This window comes from Bidens hawaiensis, unplaced genomic scaffold (genome assembly GCF_021521415.1).
Source record: "Bidens hawaiensis isolate Kalapana, Puna unplaced genomic scaffold, B.hawaiensis_p1.1 tig00004283_1, whole genome shotgun sequence".
Taxonomy (NCBI): Eukaryota; Viridiplantae; Streptophyta; class Magnoliopsida; order Asterales; family Asteraceae; genus Bidens; species Bidens hawaiensis.
The window spans coordinates 1,926,194-1,938,589 of record NW_027491258.1 but is presented as its reverse complement, the minus strand read 5'-3'; the positions used below and the strand labels follow the sequence as shown (position 1 = coordinate 1,938,589).

The 12,396-nt window shown below is 35.2% G+C and overlaps 1 protein-coding gene across 1 annotated transcript; it reads right to left on the bottom strand.

The window, feature by feature from the left end:
• Positions 1-180: 180 nt before the first annotated feature.
• LOC143626191 (uncharacterized) lies at positions 181-11,598 on the bottom strand. The gene is made up of 7 exons (XM_077096338.1): positions 11,315-11,598; positions 6,206-6,447; positions 6,043-6,112; positions 5,156-5,939; positions 730-2,847; positions 445-490; positions 181-353 (listed from the first exon to the last, which is right to left on the bottom strand). Exons 1-7 carry the CDS (start codon positions 11,596-11,598, stop codon positions 181-183), a joined length of 3,717 nt encoding a protein of 1,238 aa, XP_076952453.1.
• Positions 11,599-12,396: the final 798 nt, after the last annotated feature.

The following is a 12,396-nucleotide window of genomic DNA, read 5'->3' as shown; positions in this document are numbered from 1 at the left end:
ACTTTATTATATAATTGATTTTATTGTTATTACAGATCTAGTTAGTAGCATCAATACGGTATATATCTTTTACACAAGCGTTAAATATGTGAAATAAATAACAAAATTAACATTAAAATTAATGTTTACATCAGTAAGCCATTATGACATTGCAATAAACTAAAACAAGAATAATAAATTTTAGTCATACTTCTCGCATATCCTAATTATCTCATCTTGATTTTTCAGCCACCATTCATCACCGGCGAACATGTTATCAAAAGATTCACAAGGAGGTTGTTGTTCAAGTTCCGTTGATACATTTGGTGTAGGTTCAGTTTCTTTTGTGTTGGCCTCTTGCATTGCTACATCTCCTATAACAGGTGTTGATAATGAAAAACTAATGTTTAACTCTTGTATATGTTTTATCAAAGTAACAATGCTATATGTATTCAATATACATACCTAACAAAGCTTCAAATTGTTGTTGCGATTCGTCCATTACAGTTTCCTAATTTATGTATAATACAAATATGATTAACTTATGATGGAAAAACATTAAGAAAAAAACAGGTAAAATCAAACACCGTGACAATTTATTCATGATTATAATGATGTTATAACTCAAAACTTACATCAAATTAATTGTTTAACAGCAAAAATGATTCAAATTAAAAATATAAAAACCGAAGGCACAAAACGTATATATAGAAATATGCTTATATTTTGATAGGAACGTGCAGATCATACATCACGTAGCACTTCCCGATAGACAACATTTGAGGTGTATACTCCGTCTCGTCCGAAATCTTTGGCGGGATGTACTAACACTTTTGTATTTTCCCGTGATATCCCTCTAGACAATTCCACATAAAGTTGCCCATGTGAAAATACAGGATCTGGTAGATAAACACCAACGTGAGGAATTGTTTGACCTTGAGCTTTATTAATGGTCATGGAAAAGCAAAGTCGAACGGGAAATTGTTTTCTTTTCAGGTCGAACGGGAACATATCATCTTCAGAAAGACTCAAGGGAATTCTTATCAAAAATACTATTTCTCCGCTATGTTGCCCGGCAGCTATTTCGGCATCAATAGAGTTACGGTGAAAACCTTTGCATATCAATCTTGTACCATTACATAGACCACGTGATGGATCAATTTTCCGTATCAATATCATCGGACATCCAATTTTCAATCGAAGTTTATGAGGAGGCAAACCACTAACATTTAGTGAGTTTAGGAACTCAGTCGGATAAAAGTTGTTTTTATCGTCCTCAACTTCGTCAAAACTGTAATAAACCATTTCCTCGACTTGAAAATTGTCGATCATTTGATCGTTAATCTCGTCAACACTCTCATTTCTTGTCGATAATATTGCTCTTGATGCTATATAATCCGAAGTACATACACTGTTTTCGATTGATGGAAAGATTGCGTTGAACAACTCATTTATAGAATTTTCTTTGCTAGTGAAAGGAATTGTCATGTCATTGAGAATGCGGATAAAATTGTCATTGATCGATTCTTCATTTCCATCACCGACTCTTAAAAGAAAATCAGAAAACCACGAATCATTTAATGCTCTCATATTTATGGTCAACCGCATCTTTTTAGTGACGCGCCATAGAGGCGACATTCGGAAACTTGAGTCTACAGTCTCTGCTCGAGTGCCACGTTTAATAACTGGCAACACCTTTCTGAAATCACCTCCTATAACCATTATCTTTCCACCAAATGGAAGTCTAACACCAATGATGTCTTGCAATGTGCGATCGACTGCCTCTATCGCCTGTCGTTTTGCCATCGATGCTTCATCCCATATTATTAGTTTGGTTGACCTAATTAATTCGGCGGTCCCACTTTGATGTTTGATCTTGCACATCGAATTATTATTGAGATTAATGGGAATCTTGAACCTGGAGTGAGTTGTTCTCCCTCCTGGCATATTATTAGCTGCGGCACCTGATGAAGCTGTTGCAAGAGCAATAAGACCATGTGAATAAACTTGAGCAAGCAACGCTTTGTACACAAATGTTTTACCCGTTCCACCTCGACCATCTATAAAGAACAAACCCGGACGATCATTGTCCACATGCATCATGATCTCATCATACACAATTCTATGGTCGCAATTAAGTGAATCTCTAGCAGATAAGTGTTCAGGTTCCACAACTATCCGGTATTCCTCTAGTACCTCACGATGCAACGCATATTGCAAGTTAACATCATATGTAATTTTTGGGAGATCAAATTCTTTTATATTTTTACCCATAGATTGTAGATATCCCCTGATCTCAGTAACAACCATATCTTGAACTCGATGGATATTTTGGCAATGAAACCTATAATCTTCAGACATTGAGTCAAAGTGATCATTCCATAACTTGCGAAAATCTCCAGGTTTACAAAAAACCAATATTGTTGCGAATAATCCTCTAAGAGCCTTTGAAAACTGAAATAGAGAGGCTTCTGTAAGACATCGCGATAAACTATCATCGCTCTCTATTAAGCCTATCTCAAGGGCCGCTCTTCGAAATGTCGGGTACGTTACACCATTAAGTGTGCGAATATCTTCAAAAGAAGTAGGACCTTTGATATTTGACAAAAGTAGGCGTAAGTAGTACCTTTCTCCTTCAGCTGGATTAGCCCAAACAATAAGACCTCTTTGTGGCCTTTGTTTACGACGATTCCAACGACGTGAGCCTCCATTCCAGGTGAAGTGTTTTGGAAAATCTTTATACAAATACTGCCTTGCCGTTTCATCCACTCTGTTTGTCTCAAAAAATGCAGTTAACATGGTTTTCTTATCTCTTTCCCTATCAACAATTTCAGACATATTATCATCATCTCTAAACCTGACCATGTGCTGATTATGGAGATGAAGTTGCAACTTCAATACAGTAGGAGATTTGAGAAAGGGGGAAAGAAAAAATATTGTAACATCCTAAAAATTTTAATGATGAATAAAGGAAGTTATGTTTAGTGATTTCGCGTAATTAATTAATATCGGGTAGGGAGCGGGTCTTGGACTTGGATTAATTGAGAGGGGTTAAATGAGAATGGGATCTCAGGGATATAAATACCCCCAAAATCCCAAAATATCTTCATTTTTCACCAAACTCCCTAACACTCCAAAAACACACATACCGCACTAACTTCGCCGCCGGACCGAAGGCAGATCCGGGCAGATCCGGCAGACCCGAGTGAGAGAGAGAGAGCGATTAGTGGTGATAAGCAAGTAAACGAGATCCAAACAAGCCCAAAAAGGTATGATTCTTGATCTTTGAAGTTTAAAGATCCAAGCTTTTTAGTGTATAAACGACCAAAAATGGTCGGGTAGCGTAGTGGGTGATATTGAACCATAGCAAGGGTGTTAAAATCGCTCGAAATGCCGATCAGAAACTAAAACAGCGGCTGCCTGGGCAACTTCGCCTTCATCTGGGCAACTTCGCATTCAAAGTGACGAACTTCGCCTACAAGCTAAGTTCGCCTAGCTGGTAACTTCGCTTGAGGCCAAGTTCGCCTGATGACAACTTCGCCTGAAGCCAAGTTCGCCTGATGGCAACTTCGCTGTAAAGTTAAGTTCGCTTAACTGGTAACTTCGCCTGAGGTCAAGTTCGCCTGATGACAACTTCGCCTGAAGCCAAGTTCGCCTGAAGCCAAGTTCGCCTGATGGCAACTTCGCTGTAAAGCTAAGTTCGCCTAGCTGGTAACTTCGCCTAAAGCTAAGTTCGCCAAAGGTTAACTTCGCCTAAAGTCAGCTCGACCCCAGCCAGGGGCTCTGCCCCTTGGACCCTGCTAGGGGCTGCCGCCCCTAGACCCTGCTGCCAGGGGCGCTGCCCCCGGACCCCCGTTCGTTGTGGGTAGTAATTAAGACTAGAAAGATGTTATAAGTAGTGATAGTTAAATTGATATGTACACTTGTTATACAGTCAGCCGTGCACAACTGAAGAAAGGGATTACGATCAACGGAGAACGTAACCGTGTTCAGGTGAGTTTCTAGCCCCATTTATGTGTTACGTTTTCGGGGCTGTGTGCATACTCAATATGTTTGTTAATACACTTATCCTAAGAGATAAGTGTATGCCTTATGTGGATAATGTGAAATGTATGAATGATTGCTTGATAGTACGTGAACGATCTTCGGATATTGCACGTACTGTCAGGTTGTAACGCTATGTATAAGGTAAGAATGTTATGTATGTTTATGTGTATGAACATGATAGAGATAATAGAAGAAAGAAATGATAATGTATGGTTACGAAAAGGGTACCGAGCCCTACTAATACTCGAGGTATGATGTATGGTTGTATGGTAACGAAGAGGGAATCGAACCCTTCTAATATTCGAAAACTAGGGACTAGACTCTTATAATATCTGTGATGATAGGGACCAGACTCTTATAATATCTGTGATGATAGGGACCAGACTCTTATAATATCTGTGATGTTAGGGAATCGAACCCTTCTAATATTCGAAAACTAGGGACCAGACCCTTATAATATCTGTGAGGTTATAGGGCGAAAGGCTCTTTAAAAAGTATGATTATGTATGTAAGGAAAGCATGAAGGTAAAAGTGAACGTATGATTATGAATGTAAAGAAAGTATGAAAGTAAAAATGAAAGTAAAAGCACTTAGGTGTATATGAAAGAAAGTTAAGAGATTAAGTATGAAGCGTAAGAATGTATTGTATGATTATGTGATTAACTAGAACTCACTCAGCGTAGCTGACTTTTAGTATGCACGCAGGTGAGTAGGATGAGGCAGCTCGCTTGAGGAGACACATGGCACTGAACAAGAATCTGGCATCTGAAGACTTATGATGTTTTAATTTAATGCTTTAATGTTGAAAGACAAAGGATGTTTTTAGACAAGTTATGAATTATGTAAAGTTTTATGAAAGTTTTATATTCCACGTAAATGTTTTAATTAACTCTGATATTTAGAACTGTGTTTATGAGTAAATCCAACACGAAAGTAGGGCTACCGGTAACGGGGCCTTACAAATATGCCACATAGTCTCCGGGGGTGATACATAGCGTGCATCTTGAAATCTCTTTATCACATTAATAACAACCCCTTGCTCGTCCGGATCTATTTGAATGACCTGTTTGTCATGTCCTTTGTAAACATATTTGAATACATACTTCACGTATTTTATACTTGAGCAAACCTCGACATTCATGTGGCAGTTGAACATCATCAAAAGCACTGGGTTATACGGGACAACCCACCTATTATCAAGATCACTTCCTCGTACGTCCACCCTTATTCCGCTGTCTCTTCTTCGATATAATGGATATGAATCTTCTCCTTGTGTTGTCAGATCATTAAATTGTCTAGGATAATGAAAACGACATGATTGATCAGGATCTCCCTGCATACACGGGCTTTTGGGTTGTAAGTTTCCGCAAGGACCATGCATCATGTGCTTGACAACAAGCTCGTGCAATTTAGGGTGCCTTCGCTTATCGGGAATTTCAGCACACACAACCTTATCATAATGGTCTGGATTGTTTATTTTGTATTGCGGGTACATGATAAGAAGGATATGCGCATGTGGCAAACCACGCTTTTGAAACTCGATAACATAAATGTATGCCTTAACTTCTCCAAGAAGATGTTTCTTTAAAAGTTGTTCTTTAAGATCCTCTAGTTTAGCACGAAATACTCTTGAAACAAGCTCTGGACGATCTTGTGCGGTTTGACCAGGTTTTAAATTATCACATATCTCAGACCAGTGAGGATTACAAGTCATCGTAATGAATATATCAGGCTTGCCGTCATCTTGAACTAAAGTCATAGCATCTAGAAACTTGCGTCGCATGTCACGAGGCCCTCCAATGAAACTTGCAGGCAAAACTATTCGTTGTCCGATTCTGTTTTGATGAACCTCACCAGCATGTACGCAATCCACGATACCTTGGTATAAATCCGCTCTTATCTTATCCTGGTTTCTTTGAAAAAAATGTAAACGTGACGTCTCAAGTTTTATATAGACGTCCACACCAAATTGTTGTAGCAATCTACCACCAAATTAGAAGCGCATTCTCAGCAGACCGAATTTGGAACTTGTAACAGTAGTACTCTCGCATAGCTATGGTTTTTCTACAACCTTCTATGTTAGAATCTAAATAGATTAAAAAAGGTAATAATTATTACATTAAGCTTAGGGGTACTTTTTATAATCTTCACTTAGAAAACGTAGTTAGATTATTGGTACCTTCTGTTGGTTCGTCGATGATGTCGGGATCATTGTGGACTTCACTGATTGATACTCCTTGACGTGGTATGTTAGGATGCCAACCAGACTCCCCATTGGGGGAAAAATAGAGGATAACACAATGGATCATAACAACCAAAGTACGGCTGAATATTTTGACTATATTCAGACCTACCGTACACAACAATGCTTCTTTTGTATGAAGTGATATTGTCATTCCCTTCAACCCAAATGCCGGAAACCTATATAATGTTGTATTGTAAATAAGTAAAAAAAGTAATTATAAGTTTCTTTTAAATCACTGAAATAATATAATGCTATTTAAACCTCGGATGTGGTTGGTCGGTTGTACACCCTTTGGTCAAGTTCCACTGAAGCATTCAAAGTAACTTTATAGTCGTCAAGAGGTCCAAGTTCAGCAAGACTTCGAAATGTCTTAACATAAGGGTTTGCTGAAAGAACACGTGTCAAGATCTTCGTAATATCTCGATCAAGATTTCGCCATTGGAGTCTAAGATCTAGTTCGGTATCAGGATCATAAAAATACAATTGTAAGTACCGAGGTGTTCCATCTCTCGAAACCAACTGGTCGATGTTGTGATATATTCCTTTATGTGCACGAAAAGTATATACACCGTCTGTCAAATTAGCCAATGTACCATCCAACGTCACGCCTATTGAGGCAAATGAAAAGTTGGTGTTATAAGCACGTATGTTTTTCCGAAAAACTTCTCCAGTTTCATCTTGCGAGGTGAAAAGTCGGTACAATTCAACGGGAATTTCACAGTCTGCTAATTTTGTTTTCCCACCCATACAACAAAAGGTAGGGAATTCAAATTTAAATCATTTCGCTCCACAATGAGGACATGGACTCTGTGCTTTTAAGATGAGATGGTCTCTTGGAACACCATTATAAAAAAAAATTATATGGGTCATATTCTATGTTCTCATCTCGGATCGATGGTTGATCATCGGCAGAAGTTTGCGTATTTTGAGTATCACTTGAATTACGAATTCGATTCTCTTTGCATTTAGCATAATATCGTCTATTTTGCTCTTTTCGTTTTTCAGCCGAAGTACATGACACATTCTCTTTTGTCATATGTGTCATTTGACTACTATTAGTTTGTAAAGGTTGTAACGGTTTCCTCCCTACCGATCTATTAGCCATCGAAGATAATAACAAATAACTTTGAGAGGTATATCCGTTACATACTTTAGACGCTTTATTATTCTCTTTGTGTGAAGCATAATATCTTCCATTATACTCTTTTCGTTTTTGAGCTGACGCAGACGCAGATGAGGAAGATACATCATTACGATCTTTTGGGTCTTCGTTAGTCATTGCAAGTTGACGTGTACCTTGTAAATCAAATAATAAGGTTCACGCTCTATTTTTTGAAATTAGCAAGTATAAATAATAATTTATAAATTAAACAAATATTTCAAATAAATACATTAATATATCATACCTGTTTAGGAAATTTGAAGAATTCTCTCGAGTGGTCAAAGATACAAGTCAATAACACAAAGTGCCCCACCTAAAATGATAATAAAAATCAACCCGCAAATGTGAAAACACAAATTAGATTGATGAATATTTTCGACAAAAGAAATTACTATGATAAATATGGAGTACATTTATCATTGAAATAATTTAAACAAATAACTATATGAATTATTAATAAAAGTATGTAGGTAAAATGTAGGCTATAACTACTAATTGGTCACATATGTATGTCAAAAACAACATATAACATACCTTTTTAGGAAATTTAAAGAATCCTTCTAATTGGTCACATGTATAAGTCAATAACGCAAAGTTTCACAATCTGAGAAGTTAACAAATCAATATACAAATATCAACACACAAATCAGATTCATGAATATTTTGTACAAGACAAATAATATAGTAATTGCATAACACATTTATTATTGAAATAGTTTAAATAAATAACTATATAACTGAATAATATCTTGCATTATGTTTTTAAATAATATTAAACACAATTATGGTTGGTTTCTCCCTTATTACGGTTATAATGTATTTCACTATGTATTTAAACTTTTTAATTTTATAATATATATTAAAAACTATTATGACTATATGGATTATTAATAAAGTGTGTATGTAAAATGTAGCCAATGACACCTTAGTTACGTTATTATTCAAGCTTATCTATTTTAAAAGAAAGCATACTAACATATAATTCATTGTTAGTAAAAATGTACTATCTTAAATTAGTTAAGTTTGTTTTATTAATAACAACATTTATTATGTCATCTATCTATACTATACATACAGTACTATAGTATGTATGAGAAATTTCAAATTAAGGATATTGGTCATAACTTTTCGGCATTTGATTTCTTAATTTTAAAACAATTAAAATTAAAAGACATTTTTTATTGTATTTATTTGAAGATCTGAATTTACTGTAAAAATCTTAAACGGCCAGTATGCCTCCACTTGTATATATCGTGCTTAAATTATGGCCTACGAACATTTGAAAAAAAATCTTTTTTTAATGAATATCTTAAGTGAGTACATCGCTTAGAATGATATGGACGTGTTATATTTACATGTGTTCTTTACAAAGGAAAATATACCTACAAGTTCGTTAGCGTCACCAATCTACCGAGTTCGGCCCCGATGATCTAAGATTCCAATATACATGGTTTGTTTGAATATTTGAATAACCAATTGAAGTGTATATAATCTTTGTTTATTGATTCTAACCAACTATCGCTCTCTATTAATAAAAAGATAACCAATATTCAAAATAAATACTTAGGTAAAGAAAACCAAAACACATATGCGAAGATATATTAAAGTAATTTGTGAAGTAAAGTAAGAGAGGTAAACAAAATCAACGCAAAGATAACATTGTCTTAAAACAAAATGGGAAGTAAGCTAAAGAGGACAAATGTTATTCAACATGAACACGGACTAAAAGAACAACCCATGATCTTAATATCACGTGCTTCAGGCATGTCTAGTTCATAATGGATCGTAGTTAAATGCGTTGACCTTAAAATATTCCCTATAAGCAATAAAACATGTATACGTTTATAATAATCATGGCACAATTAGTGTTAGTAATGAAAAATCCCATTAAAATGTATAACTTACTATCTCGCAAACGAATGAGCTTGACCCGGGATGCGTACACAATAGATTTTTTTAACATTGCTTGAAAAGTTTTTATAATACTGATTTGCGTCGTGTCGTCTAAATAGTTGTATTATGTGACCGCTGCCACATATAATATAGATTAGAAACCTCAAAAATTGTAATTATAAACCATAGAAAATTTATCATATGTATATTGACTTACGTTACATCTTGAAGAAACACACTTAAACCATAAGTGCCATACGATCGCGAGCCCATGATAATTTTTCCAACGACAGCTAAAACCAATATACAAGTTCTTTAAAATATGCATATAATAAAATTAGCGTATGATAGAAGGATCTATGTAAGGACCGTTATTATACGTACCGGTAATTATTTTTTCATATCTCCTGTCGTGCGTAAGAGTTTATAGAAGGCACTAATGGGTACAAACAGAACCCTCGTGGAACATGGCTTGTAAATCGAATAAGTTTAGTGTGTTCGCTAAATACAATCTTGAAATCACCGCCAAACAAGAGATGGTTTTCATGTTTTGGCCACTCTATGTATTCGAAACTCTCTATCCGGAAACGATATAGTACGAACACGCTGCCCACTAAATTTATGTGATTGTAAAAGCGCATTAAATCTGCCGGGACGAATGCGACTATATGTCGTCTCTAAAAAAGAAAATTATATTTAGTATATGAAATAGAGTTCTACAGTGTGTGCAAAATCCAAAAAAATATCTTACGGCTTGGTCGAGAAAAACAACCAAGAATTTGTTTTCACGAGCTATAGGCAAAACGAACTCGACCCAAACAAAAGCCACGGTATACCAAACTCCGTATTGTGTGAGTGATGAAAAAGAGTCAACAATAGAATGCACATCCATTATCAATTAAACCTTCAAAAAAAGGTGTAATACTTTGATATTAAAAAAATAATGATTTACAAAAGAGTAGAAACACCAAATAGGAAGATTTATCGCATATTTCACAATAATACATACATAGACACAAATAAGAAATGCAAGATTAAATATAAAAACCTTTATGAATTTTAATAATTGAGTTTTCTTATTTATTGGTTCTTACCACGTGACAATTGAGTCCGTGGTGATATATTTACAATAAAATCATATTACAATTTTAATGACAATTTGTATATATTTTAATAACGATTCTTGCACATCAATTATAACTCTGATTGTATCAAAGTTTGAATGTAAAAGAAATGAGTTTTTACGGTCATTATATATTAAGTTTTCGTTATATATTCCATAACGAAATTTGAAAATTTTAATATTTGAACATTCATATATGTATTTACAATATTCCATTATATACTGATTTAACTTATGGATTATTGTCTCATGACTTGGTATAACAATATATTTTATTACGATTTAATTTAAAGCATCAATAAAATAAACATCCCTTCCAATGGTTGACCGCATACATATGGATGGAATGTTATTTGATAGGTTTATTTTTCAAAATATAACTTTAGACGAAACCAATCTTTAAGTGGAATATGATATTAGTTTTTCCAATTGTTACAACTATGTCAAAAATATAATTAGTAGCAACACATAATATTACCGCCTACATGATGCGCCTTGATTTGAATGTAATACCATCACAAAATAAAAAAGAAGTTTGTAACCAAACACAAATAGTAGTAACAACAACAACAACAACAACAACAACAACAACAACAACAACAATAATAATAATCTATACTACATAGAAATGACTTTGAGTAAAACATGCATGCCATTCAAATAAAAGTACATAAAACACAAATTAGAGTTCCCTAGAATGAAAACTTAAATTAGACTAGAATAAACATCATGTCAAACACTATAACAAATGCATGATAGAAGCACACGAAACTAAAATCCGGGAGAAACTATAGTCTCGGTATAGATTGCACCATGGTTGAATTCACTACGAAAGGAAGGAATTTTATAAGCGAGCTCATCGAACCTCAAATCAACTTCAAGCACTTGTCCCCACTCCGTGATCACAGGACACGAGCCACTTAAATTGTAATACGTGATAGAGGTAGTCAACGGAAATCTTATAGACACTCTATGACTATAAGATAACAACTTTATCCATACACCGTTATTTAACTTCCACAAACTTACAGTACCATACGCTATAGATCCGGGACCAACAAGCATATGGAGCTCGGAACTTATATCGGCTAAAACACCCATATTTCCAAAACCATGGACATCCGGCAAGCTTAATTCTGAAAATTCCATCGTGTTTACGTCAAACCGAAGTATAATTTTTTGACCAAAATCCCAGTGTTGGGCAACCGCGAAGTATAAACCATCACCACATAAAGTTCCCGACGACCAATTAAAGGTTTCATTATGGTACGGGCGTTTTTTCAGGAAGCGTACAGTCCTCCATGAGCTTAATTGCATTGAATATACATAAATGGCCAAAGTACCCCGTCTACGTTTTACGTGTACGATGTTGTAATCGTATGAAGAGTTAACACAAAAGCCGATTGCATCTTTGTTATATTTGTAGAACCCTTGTTTGTTCGAGTTTGACAACTTTTTGAAGAAAGTTGTCAATGGATTCCAAACAAACAACTCCCTTGTGTTTATTAGGCAAACACATAGCATGCCATCTAAACTTGATAAAAATAACAATTTTTTTGGCCTAGCATTAAACGGGATGCTAATGTTGGTGGCCAAGAAATAGTTCGGGGCTTTATAATTCAACGAGCGAACCTTGCATGATCGTGGACCTGCCTCAAGAATTTTCTAATACGCTGATGCCCGCATGTAATCACAGTGAGCCTTTAGAAACATCGGCGTTGATATGAAGGCTAACAATTCCTTACAAATGGCCTTGCATTGGGCTATAGCATTTGGAGGGAGTTTTGCAATAATCTCCAACATTAATACCATAATCGGAAGGGACGATATAGTCATTTTGATCTAAACAATGTAGTTTGGAAAAAAGACAAATCATGTTTAGTTTAGCATGTATAATTTACTACATAGAATTATAACAAAATATATTTAGTAATTATAAAAACTAAA

Coding starts and splice junctions, on each gene's coding strand:
- LOC143626191 (XM_077096338.1), bottom strand. CDS start 11,598: ATGGAATTTTCAGAATTAAGCTTGCCGGATGTCCATGGTTTTGGAAAT. Junction 6,448..11,314: donor GTGCTTGAAGTTGATTTGAG/GTTCGATGAGCT, acceptor AACATTATATAG/GTTTCCGGCATTTGGGTTGA. Junction 491..729: donor ATCGGGAAGTGCTACGTGAT/GTATGATCTGCA, acceptor TACATAAATTAG/GAAACTGTAATGGACGAATC.